Here is a 22,508-nt window from a genome sequence, read left to right as displayed (position 1 = left end):
GCGGCACCAAGTTCAGGTTCAGAAAGGTGTGGTGCTCCTTACAGAAGATGACAAATAGTTCTGAGTGGTGGTTCCATCTTAGATGCGATGCTTCAACTGCTTCATCTGTTCCACAGGGGCAATTGCTCCAGATGGCTGACTAACTATAGAAAAACTATCCCCTAGTAGTTCAACAACTAGAATGTAAGTATATCTACTGGACTTGTATGAATGACAGTCTTGCATGGGTGGTTCAATGGAGCATCATTTTCTGAGCGCACCAGGCAGGCCCACCCCAGCTGCTTCCTCTCCTGACAGTCTGACACAACCATGGGACAGAGCTCATGCCATTTTCTGGGCCCTTTCTTGGGATCAATTCAGCCAGTCATTGTGGACCACTGCTTCCAGTTCTCTTATGTTGTCCATCTCCAACAGACACCAGCACTCACAGTGGAATCCCTGGAATAGATCTTCTCAGCAGAGCATCCACCCCAAATGTTAGTGATTGACACATCAGCTGAAAGCTACTGATTTCAAAAGGGTTTACACATGCAATGGAATTAAATATCTTACCAAACCCTCTTCCATTCAGTGTCAAAGAAGCTGGTGGAATGGTTTATTTGTACATTCAGTACAAGAAGTCAGTGGGAATTTGTCCAGGGTTTGTTGGAGGTGCTGATCAAAGGAAAAACAAACCATTTCCTGGTGATGAAACTCTATGACAGGGCACTGGGAAGGTAAGACAGGGCAACTATATTGGCAAGATGCCCAATGGGATGAAAGTGAAATTTTGTAGTTGTATCTACTTAAAAACAATACCCATCACTGTAGACAATCTGTCATTTTCAGTAGCTTAGACCAACACCCAAAAATTAATATTAAAGGTTTGTGGACAGCTAACAGGTGGAATTTGCTGCTGTACAATAACACATAAAACTTCATTACACTGTAAATTATTGCTAAAGCCTCCTTCTCAACTTGCTAGAAGTTTAACTGTGCTGTTGTTAATGTTTTGTAGGTGTATGTGATTGATTATTCATAGCTATCTAACTATTTATGGGATAAAATTACCCCTCCATTAAAGCATCTATTTCAAGCCTGATATATACAGAGAAAGGCATTGCTCTGTTTTGAGACAATACTTAAGCTGTTGAAAACCTGCTGATAGGAAGCCAACAACAAAAATTTTGTGCTCTTTTTGCACAGCTGATTAAGTGGATGCACAGTTTGTGGAGTTTGGGTATACACTTTGTACAGTAGTTGATCTTGGCTTGAAAAGCTTGTTATTGTTTGAGGTTAGTGGGCATTGCCATATTTGTTACCATACCTACATGGTCATGAGCTGGAGTAATACAGCTGCTACTGAGGATATGCCCCTCATATTTAAAGCTGGAGTCAAAAGACATGCACTTGTCTGATTAACAATGCATGCTATTTTCCAAGAGCTGTATGAAATGGGAAACAAGGTTCCTGTAGTGCTCCACTCACTGTACACCTGTTATGGTTATGTCTTTTAAAGTGTTAATGTGGGGTAGAACTTCCTGAATCAATAGCTCTAAGAGTTTATAGAATATGCTGGGTCCACTAGTAATCCCAAATGGTTAATGATTACACTGGTACAAGCTGCATGACATATTTAAGACCATCAACGGTTTTGATTCACTATCTAATAGAAGTTGTAGCTAAGTGTCTTTTACATCAATATTTGAAAAATATTGATGTCCAGATACTTTTGCTAACAGATGTCAGGGGGAGGCATATGGCAGTGATCAATGTAAGAAACCAATTATGTTTTTTAATAACAATATCTTTCCATACAAGCTCTGATTTCCATTATTTTATGGTGGTGATTGTTTTTCCGTATGTAGATCAGTGTCAACAAAATAATTTTGTATTTGGAGGAGAAAGTTGGCGATTGGAATTTCGTGAGATGATTCCGCCACAATGAAAAATGCCATTCTTTTAATGATGTCCAGCCCAAATCCTGTATCATTTCAGTGACACTCTCTTCCATATTTTGTGATAATACAAAATGTGCTGCCCTGGATGTACTCTGTCAGTCCTATCTCATAAGGATCCCACACCACAAAGCAGTATTGTAAAAGAGGGTGGACAAGCATAGTGTAGGCAGTCTCCCTAATAGATCTGTTACATTTTCTAAGTGTCCTGCCAATGAAATGCAGTCTCTGGTTAGCCTTCCGAATAAAATTTTCTACCTGTTCCTTCCAATTTACATTGTTTGTAATTGTAATTCCTAGGTATTTAGTTGAATTTATGGTCTTTAGATTTGCCTGATTTATTATGTAACTGAAGTTTAGTGAATTCCTTTTAGCACTCATGTGGATGACCTCACACTTTTCGTTATTTAGGGTCAACTGCCAATTTTCACACCATTTCACATCATTCAGACCATGGAGATCAGTGAAGAGATGCCTTGTTCCTGAAGCCATATGGGTTCAGCCTTAATGACAGCAAGTAGTAGCAGCTAAGCTCTATAAAAGTTTGGTACTGCTGAAGGTTTCATATCAGCATTAACATTATGTACATAACCAACTGATGGTTCAAAAACCGCTTTGTATGTATTTAGAAGAGAACTGATGTCATAAATGGCTTAGTTTTGGACACCAAATTTGCATGACTTCATTATTAAGACCGTTAGTTCACTCTCAATGATTTCATACTTAGCTGTGTATGACAATTCTCTGAGGAGAGATGTAATCTTTTGACAGTAACACTTGACTCATCACTGGGCTATCTACTGTGAAAGTAAGCCAATCTGCTGGTGTGTATCTTCACTGGTGCAGGCAAGAACTTCTTGAATGGTCTCTGCAGCAAATGAGGCATGACTGGCACTTTGTCAGCTTGTACATAAATGCTTCAATGTCAAGAGTGGAAGACATCTCTGACCTGCTGGCATAGTATTAAAAAAAGTCTTTATTAAATGCTTATGGGATCATTAAGATTGACATACTTACATCTTTCTTGAATGGCAGTGATACAGGTGCCCATGAATTGGGTGAGACTTACGAACATAAAAAGTAGATGATGATCAGAATTATCAGCTGGATTTTGTCCATGAGAATGACTAACTCCTTCTAATACTTGAATGTTAGTGAGGTTAGTTTCAGCTTTTGGAGCTACATTGAATGAATTAGCAATCTTGCAACTTCACAGAGACCAGCATTAGATGTGTGGCTAGTACTTTAGCTGTATCCTTCCTATTAGGGGCTAGGTACACACCCACATCATAAATCAATGATTTCATACAGGAAACATTACAATTCTGACAAAGGAAATTGCACTGCCATGCAAGACCCTGAAAGTAATCAGCTTATGCTGAGTAATACTATCCACGTTGGTTATGAAACTGATTAATTTGTAGCATAGCTGCAACTAGGTGCATATATGACCACATAGTTAACTGAAGGATAAATCACTAGGGTTTAAGAGATGTCACAATTTTTAAACTGCTTTGTACAAATGACTGCAAAGTAAAGTACTTCAATATGTATCAGAAACATTATGAGCAGATAAACAGGACAATGCAATTCCAAATGTTCAAGGTATACATCCCAGCTCTCTGAAGCTCATCAAAGCAGGTGAAGGTGAATGACAATGGGGCCACAGTAATAATCAGTGACTGATGCTGCTGCTGTTGAGACAACAGCTGAAGGATAGCAGCATGCTGTTTTTATTGGCTGGCCACCAGATTCTCCCTTTCTGCGAGCTGACAGGCACATCCATGGACAACAATCAGGCTTCAACAATGGTCAAATTATTGGATGTGTCACATCCCAAGAGATGTCTCCACTTGAAGAGGTCCCCAGGCCCAAGCAGGATTCTTCAGAACCATAGTAAGGTGCTGGTGGTTCCTTATCAAATAAGCCTCAACAATGAACAATTAAATGGTTAAAATTTTAATAATACAGAAAAATACACAGAAGTTTTAGAGAAAGCAAGCAGAAAGACCAAGATAAAAGAGAGAAGCAAAATAGAAAATATTTATGGAGAGAAGCATATTGTATCTGAGAGAATGTGTGAGTCTGACTTAGAGAAATGCAGGAAAAATTTGAGAACTGTCAGCCACAAGATGTTAGGCACAATATACATTGGAAAACATGTTTCTTTCTTTTCAATATTTCTCACTTCCTTTCATGTATCCCCTTTAGTGTTTGTGATCATTATGCTTATTTGTAACTGCTCGTGTGTGCTACTCTTTAGGCAGATTCTGATTTGTACTGAAAAAATATTTTTCATTTGGACTGTGTACGTGAATTTGCTTACTTCAACATTTGAATTATGTTTGTTGTTTTTGCTGTGCGAGGCTTACGCCTGGATCCATACACCATAAACTCTATTTACAAACTAATGGCTGTGTCCATTTGCTGCCCATCTTTATTTCTTTTACAAAAATTTTTTAAATCATCATGTTTGGAAAACTGAATTTAATCCCATTCACAATAACTAGAGGTATCTCAAATTTCTAGTTTATTTATCTAAAATCATATCAGATTCATCTATTTTAAAAGAAATACCTCACATATGAAGTAAATTCTACATATATTCTTAGATTAACAATCGAATAGTTCAATAAGAATATCATAAAATGCTTTCAGAAGATTTCTCTACAATTTTGAACTTACATTTTCAAATTCCACTGCCTTTTCTTGTACTTGTTTCTCATATGTTTCTATTAGATCATTGATGCACTTTGCCTTTGTTTCAAGTAATTCTTGCAGCTCTCTAGAAACACAAACACAAACAAAACCTTAGAAACCATTTTCAAAAGCAAACTTCATAAAAATTGCATCAAATAAAATGGAAAACTATTCATATGGTTGAAGTTGTGTTAGAAAGATGAGAAGGAGAAAAGGAAAGAGTGCTTGAAGAATGATGACAAAGACAGAGAGAGAGAGAGTGTGTGTGTGTGTGTGTGTGTGTGTGTGTGTGTGTGTGTGTGTGTGTGTGTGTGAGAGAGAGAGAGAGAGAGAGAGAGAGAGAGAGAGAGAGAGAGTCAGAATTTAAGGGAAGATTTGTAGAGTTTGTCAACTATGTAAACGAATACAAAAGAATATTTGGTAGAGTAGTTAAACAGCCAAAACAAATGGCAAACAGTAAATACATATCAGATGCAACAAATAAATCAAAAACTGTATGGCAGATTGTCAGGACTGAAAAAGGTGCTGAAAAAAAAGCTTTGACCATAAATTAAAAATAGATGGAGAAGTGATTACAAACTCCAGACATATTTGTGAAGAATTCAACAGATATTTCATAAATTTTAGCAAAATTGACAATCTCCCTTCTCCAAACATAAGTCCCAATATAATGTGGCACAGATCAGTAGAATTCAAACTAACTCATATATACAGCTATGAAGTGGCCAACATTATAAAATCCCTAAAAATCTCAAATCTGTGGGCTGGGATGTAGTTCCAACAAAAATAATACAGAAAGGATGTCATAATATTGTACCCCAATCCCGTCACATAATAAATCAATTGTTTGATAAGGGCTGTCTTCTGGACAGGCTGAAGTAGAGGAAGTTTGACCTATCCACAAAAAGGGCAGACAAGAGGACACAGGAAATTTTCGCTCAGTATCAGTACTACTAATTATTTCTAAAATATTTGAGCAAGTAGTGTATAACCAACTAGAAAAATATAACAATAACAACAATCAAATACTGGAAAACTGAGCATGGAATGTAACAATATTATGAGAAGGAAAGTTCCCACTCACCATATAGCAAAGATGCTGAGTCACAGATAGGCGCAACAAAAAGATTTTCACACTTAAAGCTTCTGGCCAATGGCCTTTGTCAACAATAGACACACATACGCACACACACACACTCCTGCAAACACAACTCATATGCACGACTGCAGTGTCAGGCAACTGAAACAACACTGGGTGCAGTAGCACCAGTGCATGATGAGGATGTGACCAGGTGGGCAGAAGGGAGAGGATGTGGCAGGGAGTGGTAGGGATAGTATGGTGGGGATGGCGGACAGCGAAGTGCCACAGGTTGGGCGGCCTGCAAGGAATAGAGGAAGAAGTGTGTGTGTGGGAGGGGGGGGGGGGGAGGGAATAGTGGAAAAGGAGAGAAATAGAGAAAATAAATAAAAAATAATAAAATAAAATAGAATAAATAAAAAAAGGCATTACCTACAAACAAATCGGGGGTACGGCTATGGGCACCCACTTGGCACCTGGCACCATCCTATGCCAACCTTTTTATGGGCCATCTAGAGGAATCCTTCCTAAACACCTAGAATCCTAAAACCCTCTCCTGGTTCAAATTCATTGATGACATATTTGCTATCTGGATCAAAGCTGAGGACACCTTATCCACATTCCTCCAGAACCTCAACTTCTCCCCTATTTGCTTCACCTGGAACTACTCAACCCAACAAGCCACCTTCCTAGATGTTGACCTCCACCTCGAAGGTGGCTACATCAGTAACTCCATCCATATAAGATGGTTCAAATAGCTCTTAGCATTATGGGGCTTAACATCTGAGGTCATCACTCCCCTAGAACTTAGAACTACTTAAACCTAACTAACCTGAGGACATCATACACAACACTGCCTGAGGCAGGATTAGAACCTGCAACCATAGCGGTTGTGTGGTTCCAGACTGAAGTGCCTAGAACCACTCAACAACATTGGCCGGGCTCCAGATAATATCCACTAAACACCTGCAACATCTCCACTTCGACAGCTGCCACCCATTCCATTCCAAGAAGTCCCTTCTATACAGCCTTGTCACCCATGGTTGCCACATCTCCAATGACAGGCAGCCCCTCTCGAAATATACTAAGGGTCTCACTGAAGCCTTCACTGACCGTAATTATTCTCCCAACCTATTATAGAAACAGGTCTCCCATGCCTTATCTTTACAGCCTCCCATCACCTCCCAAAGCCCCACTGTCCAGTGACAGCGGAACATTCCCCTCATCATTCAGTACCACCCGGCACTGGAGCAACTGAATTACATTCTGTGCCAGAGTTTTGATTACCTCTCATCATGCCCCGAAATGAGAAGTCCTACCCACTATCCTTCTCACCCCTCCCACAGTAATTTATAGATTTATTCCATGTGATCTGATGGTACACAGTGTGTTGCAGATGTCGGAAAATATCATTTAACATTGTTAACATATATTAACATAGGCCTATAGTATCCTAATGTATTATATTGCTCAATATTTTCAATTTAACACAAACATTGGTTAATGTTTTCAGGCTAGCACATGTTTTCAGAACACTCAATGCATAACAGCCAGTACTAATTCTGGCATTTACCTTTCCTGTATGTGTATTCCATTTCAGGTTATCCTGAACCCACAGACCCAGGAATTTGAAAACAGTGTCGGTATCTACTGACTGGTTATTTACAGTGGCAAAAGGCTGAGAGGAATGTGCATTTTGTGTTGTGTGAAAGTTCATGGAAGCTGTCTTTTTGGTGTTGATAGTTAATCTGTTGATTTTAGCCCAGTTGCTGAGTCATTCAGTGGCCAAGTTCACAGCTTTTTGCACAGCCCCTGTATTCTCCCCTTTGAGGAGTACAGTTGTGTCATCAGCAAATATTATTGTTTTGTGTGCATCAACATTCAGGCTCAAGTCATTAATACACTCCTGGAAATGGAAAAAAGAACACATTGACACCGGTGTGTCAGAATCACCATACTTGCTCCGGACACTGCGAGAGGGCTGTACAAGCAATGATCACACGCATGGCACAGTGGACACACCAGGAACCACGGTGTTGGCCGTCGAATGGCGCTAGCTGCGCAGCATTTGTGCACCGCCGCCGTCAGTGTCAGCCAGTTTGCCGTGGCATACGGAGCTCCATCGCAGTCTTTAACACTGGTAGATTGCCGCGACAGCGTGGACGTGAACCGTATGTGCAGTTGACGGACTTTGAGCGAGGGCGTATAATGGGCATGCGGGAGGCCGGGTGGACGTACCGCCGAATTGCTCAACACGTGGGGTGTGAGGTCTCCACAGTACATCGATGTTGTCGCCAGTGGTCAGTGGAAGGTGCATGTGACCGTCGACCTGGGACTAGACCGCAGCGATGCACGGATGCACGCCAAGACCGTAGGATCCTTCGCAGTGCCGTAGGGGACCGCACCGCCACTTCCCAGCAAATTAGGGACACTGTTGCTCCTGGGGTATCGGCGAGGACCATTCGCAACCGTCTCCATGAAGCTGGGCTACGGTCCCGCACACCGTTAGGCCGTCTTCCGCTCACGCCCCAACATCATGCAGCCCGCCTCCAGTGGTGTCGCGACAGGCGTGAATGGAGGGACGAATGGAGACGTGTCGTCTTCAGCGATGAGAGTCGCTTCTGCCTTGGTGCCAATGATGGTCGTATGCGTGTTTGACGCCATGCAGGTGAGCGCCACAATCAGGACTGCATACAACTGAGGCACACAGGGCCTACACCCGGCATCTTGGTGTGGGGAGCTATCTCCTACACTGGCCGTACACCTCTGGTGATCGTCGAGGGGACACTGAATAGTGCACGGTACATCCAAACCGTCATCGAACCCATCGTTCTACCATTCCTAGACCGGCAAGGGAACTTGCTGTTCCAACAGGACAATGCACGTCCGCATGTATCCCGTGCCACCCAACGTGCTCTAGAAGGTGTAAGTCAACTACCCTGGCCAGCAAGATCTCCGGATCTGTCCCCCATTGAGCATGTTTGGGATTGGATGAAGCGTCGCCTCACGCGGTCTGCACGTCCAGCACGAACGCTGGTCCAACTGAGGCGCCAGGTGGAAATGGCATGGCAAGCCATTCAACAGGACTACATCCAGCATCTCTATGATCATCTCCATGGGAGAATAGCAGCCTGCATTGCTGCGAAAGGTGGATATACACTGTACTAGTGCCGACATTGTGCATGCTCTGTTGCCTGTGTCCATGTGCCTGTGGTTCTGTCAGTGTGATCATGTGGTGTATCTGACCCCAGGAATGTGTCAATAAAGTTTCCCCTTCCTGGGACAATGAATTCACGGTGTTCTTATTTCAATTTCCAGGAGTGTATACAGGAGGAAAAGTAGGGGTCCCAATACTGAGCCCTGTGGAACACCTTGCTTTACAGTTTTATTACTTGATAGTATTTTGGTTATTGAGTTGCTTTGTCTATTAGTATATTTCATGCTGACTCTCTGCATCTGATTGGTTAGGAATGTAGCAATCCAGTTGTTTGCAATTCCTCTAATATCATAGTGTTCTAATTTTTCCAGTAATATTTTGTAGTCAACAGAGTCAAAAGCCTTTGACTGATCCAGAAATATGCCTGTTATGGGTTGTTTTCTATCTAACAGTTCGAATAGCGTATTTATGCAATCATATACTGCAGTTTCAGTAGATTTGTTGCTCCTGAACCCATGTTGAGCTAAACTTAGTAAATCTTTTTTTTTTTTCAATGAAGTCCATCATTTTTTTTGTACATTAGTGTTTCAAAAACTTTAGAAAAGCAAGATGAGATTGGGATAGGCCTGCAGTTATTCATATCTTTATTATCACCTTTTTTGAGGACAGGAATTACTTTAGAAAGTTTTAGAGGGTCAGGGGAGATACCTGCCTGGAAAGAACAGTCACAGAGTTGAGTTAATGGTTCAGCAATTGTGTGTTCACAATTTTTGATTACAGCTGCTGGGATACCATCAATTCCAGCAGAATATGAAGTTTTTAACTCTCTGAGGGCTTTTGCAACATCATTTTTAGTAACTTTGGTAATGAAAATTGACTCTGCACATGTGTGATATTTTTGATTTGCTGATTGGTAACTTGTGTTAGGATTATTTTGGACCAATTTTTCAGCTATGCTCATAAAGAAATTGTTGGAAGAGTTCACTACAACTTCGGGATTAGATATAGATTCATTGCTGAGTTTGATTTCTATGTTCATGTGTGAAGCTTTCATTTCCCCTCTTTCCCTTTTACTGATATTCCACATTGCTTTTACTTTATTGCTGGATTTGTCAATGTACTCATCATTCTGCATCCTTTTTGCTTGTCTTATCACTCTTCTTAGGATACATGTGTAGTTTTTATAGTATTCTGTTAGTTGGGGGGAGTCACTACTTTGTTTACATAACATGTGAAATATTCTTTTATGTTTGCAGGAGATTTTTATAGCTGGTGTATTCCAACTCTTGTTTCTATTATTATTATTTATTCTTACTGGTTTTTGTGGAAGGACTCTTCAAAGTGGTGGATCATTTTGTCAAGAAATATTCGACTGTCCACCGAACCTACACAATATACTCGTCTATCCTTCACACAATCCCTGCTCCCAATCCCTTACCTCATAGCTCATACCCCTGCAATAGACCTAGATGCAAGACCTGTCTCATACATCCTCTCACTACTATCTTCTCCAGTCCGGTCGCTAATGTCACCTATCCCATCAAAGGCAGGGCTACCTGTGAAACCAGTCAAGTGGTCTACAAGCTAAGCTGCGACTACTGTGCTGCATTCTATGTAGGCATGACAACCAGCAAGCTGTCTGTCCAGATGAATGGCCCCTGAAAACTGAGGGCAACAAACAAGTGGACCACTCTGTTGCTGAACACGCTGCCAAACATGATATCCTTCATTTCAATGACTGCTTCACAATCTGTGCCATATGGATCCTTCCGACCAACACCAGCTTTTCTGAATTGCACAGGTGGAAACTTTCCCTGCAATACATCCTATGTTCCTGTAACCCTCCTGGCCTCAACCTTTATTAGTCACTGTCCTCAGCCATTTATCCCCTTCCCTGCACCCATTCCAGCACTACAAAGCCATCATTCCACCACCACCTCCAGCCTTTTTATTTTATTTATTTGTTTTACTTTATTTTATTATTTTTATTTATTTCTCTTTATTTCTCTCCTTTTCTGCTACTTCCCCCCTCCCCCCCCCCACCCCACCTCTTCTTTACCTGCTGCCCAACCTGCAGCACTTCACTGTCCACCATCCCCACCATACAATCCCTCCCCTTCCCCATCCCAGCCTCCTCATTTCCCCCACCCAGTCACCACTCCCATCATGCACTGGTGCTGCTGCTCCCAGTGTGGTTTCAGTTGCCTGACACTGCAGTTGTGTGTGTGTGAGTTGCGTTTGTGTGAATGTATGTGTGCGTATGTCTGTCTATTGTTGACAAGGGCATTGGCCGAAAGCTTTAAGTGTGAAAATCTTTTGTTGTGCCTATCTGTGACTCAGCATCTTCGCTATATGGTGAGTGGCAACTTTCCTTCTCGTAATATCGCAATGTAAAACAACATTATTCTTAATAATCAGTATGGATTTAGAAAGGACCAAAGCACTGTGCATGGTGTTAATGAACTAATCACTAAAATAAGCAAATGCCTTGATAACAAGGAGAGCATATCCGTTAGTTATACAACTTAAGGGTGTGAAAGATTGCTGTAGTTGGAAGGAAATACAAACAGCTGTAGCCCAGGGTCCAAACTAGGCCCATTACTATTTCTATATTGTATAAACAACATGCCGGGTAAGGTAACTTTAGATACGATTCTGTATGCAGATGACTCAACAGCAGTAGTCTGCTGTAAAAACACTGAAGAATTAGCACAGAAAACGAAACATACTCTTCAAGAATTAGAAAATTAGTTAAATAATAGTGCTATGAAACTAAACCTAACAAAAACACAAATTGTACACTTCAGGACCAAACAAACTGTTGAATATATAGCACAGATAAGTTATGAAGACAGAGAACTGATAACTGCAGAATCTGTTAAATTTCTGGGGATGATCATAAACAAGAACTTGTAATTGACTGATCACGAGGATTGTTTACTGAAGCAGTTAAATAGTTCTGTTTACACAATGAGGGTTAGCTGTTAGGAAAATTGTATATCATGCATATTTTATATCAGTTTAAGATAAGGCATAATTTTTTGGGGAGTTGAAAAAGAAACCCTCCTCAGCTACGCTTCAGAAAAAATTATCAAAGCTATGACTGGAACGAAAAATACACAGTCATGTAAACCTTTATTTACAAGTCCTGACTTATTGATAATTCCTTCCATGTTTATATATGGAAAACTTCTCTTTGAGTTAAAGAACCCACACCTTTTTGAGGAAAATTCATTTACACATGCTTATGAAACAAGGCACAAACAAGATTACATGCTACCTTGCCACAGACTAACATTATTTGAAAATACTCCATATCACATGGCAAGCTTAGCAATAAAATGCCTTCAAAGCTGAAGGACTGCAAGCTGGCACCCACAGGTGCAAACACTGAAAAATACTTAAAAAGTAAATGTTACTACAGTGTGGATGACTTTATAAATGAGGAAAAGATGTAGGAGATATTACATTTGTTTTGTTTTCCTGTTTTTCCTACATTACATTCTATGTGTTTGCTTATGTTTCCTTTTAATGGAGCTATATGTTCTTTTTATATGTTTCCATATTTATAAACTATGTATAATGTAAACTACGTATCTAAAGATCGAGATGTATACAAATATATTACTTTTATGAAAGTATGTGCTCTTTGAAATATGTCCATGTTTATAAACTAGAAAAACAGACATGAAAAATACTTCAAAAGAATGATTTTAAACCACTGCAGAAATTTTAAGAAACAGGAAGAAATATAACATGTAATTATCTTTTTATGCTGCAATCTGCTTCTGAGAGTATTCATATGCTTTATTTTAATGTATAGAAATTATTTTAAGGTATGCTTAGGTAGGCATAGAAGTATTCATTGACGAGTCACCAATGTTTCAAGCAAATGATTGGATGTAGCAAGTCATGTGACAATAAAGATTCTATTCTATTCTCCAGCACCAGCTTTCCTGAACTATGCAGATGGTAATTATCCTTGCAACATACGCTTTACTCCTGTAGCTTCTTTGTGTACTGCACCTCACCAGCTCTGGTATGTGTATCACATGCCTGCGTCATGCATCTGTCATCCATTCCAATCCATTCCCAGTCAGCAAACCTTCTGCCCCCCTCTTAGATAGTAGTTACACATACCCAACACTTCTTACTGCTTCCTACCTCTCACTCTCTCTACCCACCCAACACAACCCACACCCCAGCCTAGTTCACTTGTCAAAATACAGTGCTGTCATGTCATCTCCAGTCACCCAAATGTAGGGTCACATGTGTGTGTGTGTGTGTGTGTGTGTGTGTGTGTGTATAAAATACTCATCTCTTTCGCTATTCATTAAGTAGCCTCTTTTACTCCTAAATTATTTACAAGGAAAGAAACAGTAAAATCTTGGACAGGAAAAAATAAATAAATAAATAAAATAAAAATAAATAAATAAATAAAAAGCACTTCAACTGACTGATGAAAGAAGATAGTACAAAATGCTCAGGAGAGACAGGGAAATATACAGTATATGACACATAGGAATGAAATAAATGGGAAGTGCAATGAAGCCAAGGTAAAATGACTGCATAAAAATATAAAGAAATTCAGTATACAGAAAAGTCAAAACAGTCTTTGGAGAAATTAAAAGCATAAACATCAACAATATGAATACAGTGGGAATATCATTATTAAATGTGGAAGAGAAAGAGAATAAATAGAAGAAATACACTAAAGGCTTCTATGATGGAAGGACTTGTCTGTCATTATGATGGATGAAGAAATGGGAGTTGATATGGATGACATAGGGTATCAAATGTTAGAGTCAGAGTTTAACAGAATGTTGTAAGACTTGCACCTAGATAAGGTACAAGGCATAGATAATATTCCTTGAAATCATTTGGGGATGTGGTAAACAAATGACTATCCAAGTTGGTGTCTACAAACTAAGAGACTGGAGAAATACTATCAGATTCCCAGAAAAATATCACTGATACATGCTTGAAGACAACAAGGGCAAACAAGTATGAGAACTTATCACACAGTCAGCTTTACAGCTCATGCTTCCAAGTTGCCAACAAGAATATCGCAAAGAAGGATCTTTTGGATGACAATCAGTTGAGTATCACACAAGGTAATGGTACCAGAGAGGCAGTTCTGTCCTTGTGTTTGATAATGAAAGTAAGACATAAGAAAAATAAATATATGTTCATAGAATTTGTTGGCCTAGAAGATGTTCACCATTCTGAGAAAAGTAGTAGTCAGAGAAAGATGGGTAATATACAACATGTGCATCAACAACATGTGGAAGAACCAAGATGGAACAATAAGAATGGAAGGCTAAAAATGAAGTGCTTGAATTAAAAAATAATTGAGGGCTTAAGATGCACATGCACATGCTACTCTGAGATAAAGAGGTTGGCACAAGGATGTAGCCTTCCTCCCCTGCTGTTCAGTCTGTTCATTTAAAAAGCAATGATGGAAATAAAAGAAAGGGTTAAGAGTGTGATTAAAATTCAAGGTGAAAAGATATCAGTGATAATATTCACTGGTGACATTGCTGTTCTCAGTGAAAGTGAGAATGAATTGCAGAAATGGAATGTACTTCTAATGGGTACAATATACGGGCTGAGAGTAATTTAAAGAAACAGGAAAGTAATGAGCAGCAGAAATGAAATTTTTGACAAACTTAACACTAACAGTGGTGACTGTGAAGTAAAAGAAATTAAATAAGTCTGCTAACTTGGCAGGAAAATAATATATCATGGACAAAACAAAGAGGAGATATAAAGTAAACCAGGTCAACATCTAGTATAAAATCAACAACTAGTATAAAATGTAGGCTTGTTGTATAGAACACAGTCATAGAACATGGACAAACTGGAAAAGAAGACAGTCAAAGTGTTCAACATTTGGTGCTACAGAACGATACTGAAAATTAGATGGTCTGATAAGATAAGGAATGAGGAGGTTTTCTACAGAATTTGCAGAAAAAAGCAACATGTTGTGGAATATATTAACAAGTTGGAGGGGCAGGATGATAAAACTTATGTTAAGACATCAGGGAATAACTTCCATGATAATAGAGGCAGCTGTAAAGTGTAAAAACTGTAGGGTAGGACAGAGACTGGAATACATCCAAAAAATAATTCAGAGTGTAGGGTGCACATGCTACTCTGAGATAAAGAGGTTGGCACAAGAGAGAAAGACCAATGGCTCAAAAACATACTCGTTCTTTTCACCATTATTTTTCATTGACTATATCAAAAACTATCTGTGTTGCGATAAATAGCATACTTTCAGACAGGTAAAAGTACCACACAAAATTCATACTACATCACCAATTGTGAGCTAAATTTGTTCTTTCTCCTAATTTTTGAAGTAGTGTCCACATATCAGACACATTAACATCAGTGGGTATCTGTGTGATGATAGGCATATTTCATGAGGGAAGAAAATGTATATTATGTGTGTTTGTCACAAAGTCTGCTATTTTTGAATTTTGTTATGGAGATAGTGAGCATTAGCTCTCTGAAACAGTTGCCAGACATAAACTTTCCCATAGATTTTGGAATCAGTAAACTTTTATCCAAGTTTTCTTGTTTTTGGAACACAAAAAGTGTCATCAGCATTTCCTTTCAGTAAAAAAGAAAAAGAAAAGGCAGCATAACAAATCCTGAGATTAAAAGCGACTTTTACAGTTTTTTGTTCATTTTTCAGTAAATGCAGTTCTAGACATATGATATGTTTGTTGTTGATTATAAGCATTTGAGAATTGCCTTAACTGCTGTTAAAGAACTGGAACCTCCTGTCAATGGGTGTTGTTTGGACTCCTGAGAGACAAATGCCACAGTTAAGAAAGGTACCTCAAGTACTGTTCTATCTCTGCATCTTCTCCAAGAAATACAGGACCTATTAGAACTTGTTGAACTGATTACGAATAGCATGTCAGTGGCAGATCTAGAGCCCTTTACATGGGAGCAAGAAGAACTTATGGAATTACACCCAATCCTAGGACCAACAAGTTAAAGTTGCTGTCTCCCACCAAAACTGGAACTAAGCCAGTGTGACAAATTTCACCTATTGAAAAGTAGCCAATGTTTTTACTTAGGTAGTAAATGAAACACATCTTAGTGCCTCTTGCACTTGTGGATTCAGAAATGACAACATTGCAGCATGGACTACAACAAAAAGGATTTTTCATCTGAACAAACAATGCAGGCAAATAATAAGCCCCTATACTTTTTATTCTGCCATGAACCTCAATATATAAAATTTAATTCTTGTAGAATAAAAAAATGCATCCTTTTAATATTTCATATGAACTAACATTGAAATAGAAATCAACAACATCAGGGCTCTGAATGAACAATGATTGTAAATGATTTTAAGGAAAATGAATTTGAATGTACTATTTTTCAGATTATTAATGATTTAAAATTATTCAAAATATGAGGTGGGTTCAAAAAGTATCGGGACTTTCGTAGTTTCACAGATTGTATTAGCCTGGTTCTCACAATTTTTCATTGTTGTGTTGGTAAATATGTCTGAAATGTATGTGTACATTGGTAGCTATATTGAATGTTTAGTCTGTTGTCAGTTGTCAAGAAGGTTACATGTTTTTGCTAATGTGTGGTGATTATTGATTTGTTTTAAAAATGGATCAGAGAATTTGCACTATATTTTGCTATGAAATGACATAAAATGAAATAAAGTTTTGGAAATGTTGAATATTGCTTTTGGTGAGTCTGCTGTGAGTCCAAAATGGCCGTGAAGAAGCTGAAGATGACAAACATTCTGGATGCTGCAGCACATCAACAACCAATAAAAGCATGGAAAAAGCGAAATAAACGATTATGAATCATCACCAAATCACAATCAGAAAAGTTTCTAATGATGGTGGCACATCCAGCTGGTTCATGGCAGGAAATCTTTACAGATGTTACTTAGTATGAACGTATGACAACAAAATTTGTGCCAAAGGTGTTACATTCCAAGCAAAATCAGAAGAAAGTGGAAGTTTCTCAAGATTTGCTAAATGAAATCAGCTACAGTGCAGAACTACTGAAAGCATTTCATATCAGATAACAAAACATGTGTGTGTGTGTGTGTGTGTGTGTGTGTGTGTGTGTGTGTGTGTGTGTGTGTGTGTGTGTGTGTGTGTGTGTGACATTGAAACTAAGAGTAAATAGTCATAGTGGAGGCAGCCTGGATCACCAAGACCAAAAAAGCTCAGTAAGGGGAGCAAATGTAAAAGTTATGTTCACAGTTTTCTTTGATTTTAATGGCATAGTGCATCATGAGTTCCCCAAAAAGGCAAACAATTAATAAGAAGTACTGCATGCAAGTTCAACACCATTTGCAGGATGTTATCTGAAAAAAAAGCCCAGTTTTGTGGCAAAATAATTTATGGTTTTTGAATCATGGTAAGGCATGTGCCCACATTTTACTGTTTCCTCAGGAATTTTTGGTGACAAACAACACTTCAATGTTGCCCTAACCTTGATGTTCACCAGATATGGCCCTGTGTGACTTTTCCTGTTTCTAAAAATAAAGAGAACCTTAAAGGGCTGCTATTTTACAAGCTGAGATTAGATGAGATTCAAAGGAAATCACTGAAAGAGCTAAGCACTATCCTAAAGATTAAGTAAGTTTCATTTGTATTTCAGGTATTGGAAGAAGCACGATATTTTTATTTATTTATACTGCCTGAAAATAAAATCAAGCACTCAGAAATGGAAGGGAAAATAAAATGAAACTTCATGGGTTGAAAGTGTATGTGATGTTATTTCAGTGACCACAATATCAGGTCAAATCTATAGAGAAATTATCATTATGATCCACTTATTGTTTTATGTTGCACCCCCTCTGACCCAATGCATGAACTGATTTGGGTGGTATGGGTGTCATAGAGCCACTGTTTTCTCTCCTGAAGCAAGGTGGAGAGGCCACTGATGGCAGAGGGCATGGTTCGCTTTGCAGTAGTGCCAGTAGAGTCTATCAGTAGATTGGGTTTCTGGGTTTCACTGGGTTTGGCCTGCACCTCAGTAGGTATGGGAAGGGAAGGCTAGCAAAGCTTATAGGTTACAGTGTAGTGGGTGGTGGTGGGATCACTCATGGAAAAATCCCTGTAGTAGTTGCTATTAGAGCTGCACCTTTTTTAGACTGAAGTCATCTGATGGGTATATTTGCTTAAAGGAAGTCCCTCTAATTAAGGGCTCAGAGGACATCATGTTTCCAAGTAGAGAAGAAATTAGCATACATCATCAAAATATGAGAGGTATTAGAGATAAAATTAGTGAATTGCTTATAGATGTAGATGTTGACTCTGAAATTATTGGTATATTGGAGTATGACTTAAATAATTTGACAATTCAGAGGCTTCCTTTACAGGATACAGGTTAGCTGGCTTTTTTTCAGGCAGTTCCTTGCGAGGTGGGGGAATGGCCATGTACGTAAAAAACATTATTCCATTTGAGTCCATTGATGTATCTTGGTGCTGCACTGAACAATTGTTTGAATGTTGTGCAGGGAGTGATTTAGTGTGCAGGGAGTGATTTAGTGTGCAGGGAGTGTAATTTAGTGAAACTAAACGTCTGATTTTTGTTGTTTACAGGTTCCCTAACTCTGACTTCAGAGCATTTCTGCTCAAGCTAAGGGGGATTCTTGATTCACTTCATAGGAAGTACCAGAAATTAGTAATATGTGGTGACTTCAAAATTAATTTTACATAATTGTGCAAGAAAAAGGGTGCTGGTAGATCTTGTAAATTCATATGACATAATGCAGACTGTGTTTTTTTCATCTATGGTGCAGGGAAACAGTAGCACACCCATAGACAATATTTTTAGTCATTCTTCATTACTAGATGGGCATTCTGTTACTAAAAGGGTGAATGGTCTTTCAGACCATGATTCACAAATTTTAACACTAAAAGGATTTTGTACTCAAACAAATATCAAATGTAATTAGAAACTATATAGGGAATTCAATGGCAACAGAGAGTTTTTTAAATCTCATCAAGGAACAAGAGTGGCAGGATATTTATATTGCTGATAACATAGATGACAAATATAAAGCTTTCCTCAACACATTTCTCATGCTCTTTGAGAGTTCTTTCCATTAAAACATTCTAAACTGGGTACTGGCAGTAAAAGGCAGCCTTGGTGGCTGAGTAATGGGATATGGATGTCATGTACAACAAAGCAGGAATTATTTCAAAATGTTCGAGGTAGTCACAATCAAACAACAGTAGCCCTTTACAAACAGTATTGTGAGGTGCTTAAAAATGTTAATAGGAAGGCAAAGAGTATGTGGTATGCAAATAGAATAGCTAATTTATAGGATAAAATTAAACCCGTATGGTTTATTGTGGTGTCTGGTCAGCAGCAAAATGTCGACAATATGAATTCAGTTTGTAGTAAAAATATTTCTGCTGCTGATAAATCAGTTATATGTATAGTATTTAACAATCATTTTCTCAACATTGCTGGTGAATTAAACAAAAATTTAGTTTCTACGGGGAATCATATAACTCTCTTGGCAATTGCCTTTGTGGGATTGAAGTCTGAAATACTCATCTGTGATACAGACAAGTGGAAGATTGAGTGAATAACTAAAACACTGAAGACTGAGGATTCCCATGGGTATGATGGAGTGCCTAACAGAACATTTAAGTACTGTGCTGCATATGTTAGTTCTGTACTTAACCATTTTTGTAAGTTTTCCTTTAGGAATGGTCAGTTTCCTGAACGATTAAAGTACTCAGTAGTAAAGCTGCTTTATAAAAAGCAAAAAGGGATCATGTAGGCCTATTTCTATGCCATTAGTGTTTGCTAAAGCAGACCTCTCTCTGCTGCCATATCAAGAGAAGATGCAACAACAGTTGCAATGCTGACAGTCTGTAGTGCTCCAGACTGTCACACTGTCTTTGTGGATATTTGTCTTGCTACAAACAAAGACATTGCTTGACTCAGTATACATGACATTCCTTTATGATCCTGCACAGCCAAGTGAAATATATGTCCACCCTCTTGGTTGCTAATCAAGTAGGAGCATTGTGATCATGTATGGCATCAAATACATGTATGGCATCTGAACCCATTGATTCAATATTGAACTTGTGCTCACGGTTTCCCTACCAACATAAGCAGTAAAATTGCAGAACTATAAATGACTTGCAGTAGGCTACAATCCTGCCAGTACCAAATTCCAACAGTTCTTGACAGACATTTCTGCTTTTTACAAGAGGCCATATGCAGGCTTCTCGCAACTGATCAACATTCAAATGCAGTTTCTGAATGACGAACCAATTGCATAATCTTTACTTATATACAGAATGCAGATGGCATCATTAAAATGCTAATCATTTGCTTATTGAAGCACGTAGTACATTTCATGCCAGTTATATGTTCATTCCCTGCTCCCCTCATTGTGTTGCAGTTTTTATGGCCAGGGGTGTATATTAATTATTGTGCTTTCATGTTATCTTTCAGTCTAATGTTTCAGTTTCCTTATCCATTGCAAAAAAGTATTACCCTTAAAACAGTCTGTTACCTATATCATAAAGAGAACTGTGTCAGTATTTGTGTTAAATATTTTTCATCTTAGAGTAAATTGTTAATTATGATACTGTGCTGACAGATTTTGAAAATTAAATATAATTGCATTGTATATTACTTGTAACTTTTTTACCTTTCATAATCTGCTCTCATCTTAATATCTGCTTCTTCCAGTTCATGAAATCTGTCATATTCAAAAACTAGTTTAAGATCATAATGCTCTGTAATGCTCTGTAAAGTTTCTTTATGGCATTCATCCATTTTTGTTAGGTCGTTGTTCAGTTCATTCATTATTTGTGCATGCTCATTTTCCAGTTGCTAATGGCAAAGATCAGTGAATTATTCAATGAACGAATAGTTGATATATTTTGCTACAAATAAAATAACATGAATTTCCTTTCTGTGTTACTAAAAATAAAAATCATCTGCAGCACATATATTGCACATATACAAAATGTCTTATCCACTTTAATTGAAAATTCAGTTACTAAATAAATAAATAATTAATTTTTATTCGCCATTTAGTACACAATGTACTTGAGTTTGTGTAACTGCAGATTATAAATATTTTTTTAATATGGAACACTGTGATGTGTCATTTTCTAAATAAATCTTCTGTTCTCTTTAAAGAATAAGCAAATATGCAAGTTAAATATTACTGCATAGCTCACAGAAGTAGACACAGAATACAAGGAATGACAGCTTTTTAAAATAACATGTTTTCTGCCTATAGAGAAAGATGACACTGAATTATTATGTATAAGAAGGGTGGCAGTTAATTAAGAAATCAAAAATTGGTTGACACTCCTAAAATCATGTCAAATTATTTTAACATCAGGTATGAAACAAACAGTGTGAAACAAGACTTTGGACACTGCAAAGATATGCCGAAAATCAGTGCTCTGCAAATGGCTAGTGCAAGTAAAACTGAACTTCATGCAGACAGCCAAGCACAAAGTATACTGAATTTCAATGCAACAGCAGCCAGAATTTAACTTGCATAATAAAGGCAGGTGCTACAGTTCTACATCAGTAAGGAGAAGATTTCCTTGTTAAGCAGAATTTATCCATCTTCCTGGCAGGTAGTAATGATGCTGCAAGGGTGGGGGGGTATCTTTTAATCTCACTTAAAAGAAGGCTGTCTGAGCTGAGAAGAACAAATCCCATCTTTGCTTCAGTGTCACACTGTCATGACTTGATGAAATGGCTGTGCATAAGGAAAAATATTCAAATACCAAGACATAAAATATTTTCAGACTATTTGAAAACGCATTATCTGTGGACATAGGCAATTTGGGGAAAAGATTCCAAACCACATGTAGTTTTTACCTCAGTAGTAACAAAGATTTTAGATGTAGTAAATAAGATTTCTAATTTGCAGTATAGTGCTACATAGATCATGCCTCTCATGTACAAGAAGTACATGTTATCTGAAGAATCAAGTGCAGAATGTGCTGCCAGTGATGCTCCATGACTACAAGCCAAACTATCAGAGAAAAAAGTGTTCCCAGTGTAATGAGTTCACACAGAAGAATGTGAAGAACAAAGATGGGCTGTGTACCTGTACGGCCTACACTGTATGGAGGTTCCCCATCCTTTGGAAACATCTCAAAGTGCCCTGTAACAAGAAGAGCAACTATTCTGGGTGATGATTTCTTTATGGTATCACCCCTACAAGCGGAAATCACAGACTTTGGTCATTGTTTAAGTGGTACCAGTCCAAGAAGTAATAATTTCTTAAACAATTCCTGCATCAGTGTGCTTACCAGTACAGGTAAAAAGAGTTCAAGTTTACTGGGAGTTGTTAAGGTAACAAAGTTTAGCAACAAGTCAAGAAATGACAGTACTAAAATCTGTGTGTTTTGCTTCACTATATTCGGTGTCTCAGAAGCAAATTGGAGCTTCTAAATCTTGACATAAGCAAAGCAGAATTTATAAGCTGTATATATGTGTCATGTCTCAAGGAACACCATTTAAAGAGTGGAATTGAAATGACTGGCATTTATGGCTACACATTAACAGTAAGCTATTGTAGAATCTGCAAACTACTTTAAAACTAATACAATATTTAAATCCCCAGACATAAGCATTTAAA

The 22,508-nt window shown here is 38.3% G+C and overlaps 1 protein-coding gene across 1 annotated transcript in view; it reads right to left on the bottom strand.

Moving 5' to 3' along the window:
- The window catches only part of LOC126335040 (cilia- and flagella-associated protein 57-like), a 33,258-nt gene extending 11,238 nt beyond the window's left edge, over positions 1–22,020 (bottom strand). Inside the window, exons 1-3 of the mRNA XM_049997948.1 lie at positions 21,901–22,020; positions 20,547–20,731; positions 4,623–4,722 (exon numbers count right to left, since the gene is read on the bottom strand). Of these exons, the coding sequence (XP_049853905.1) occupies positions 4,623–4,722; positions 20,547–20,731; positions 21,901–22,020 (405 nt within the window). The remainder of the gene's footprint in view (positions 1–4,622; positions 4,723–20,546; positions 20,732–21,900) is intronic.
- Between the last annotated feature and the right edge of the window lie 488 nt (positions 22,021–22,508).

This window comes from Schistocerca gregaria, chromosome 1, assembly GCF_023897955.1.
Source record: "Schistocerca gregaria isolate iqSchGreg1 chromosome 1, iqSchGreg1.2, whole genome shotgun sequence".
NCBI classification, from domain to species: domain Eukaryota; kingdom Metazoa; phylum Arthropoda; class Insecta; order Orthoptera; family Acrididae; genus Schistocerca; species Schistocerca gregaria.
Note: the sequence above shows the minus strand (reverse complement) of the source record. Positions and strands in the feature narration are given on the sequence as shown.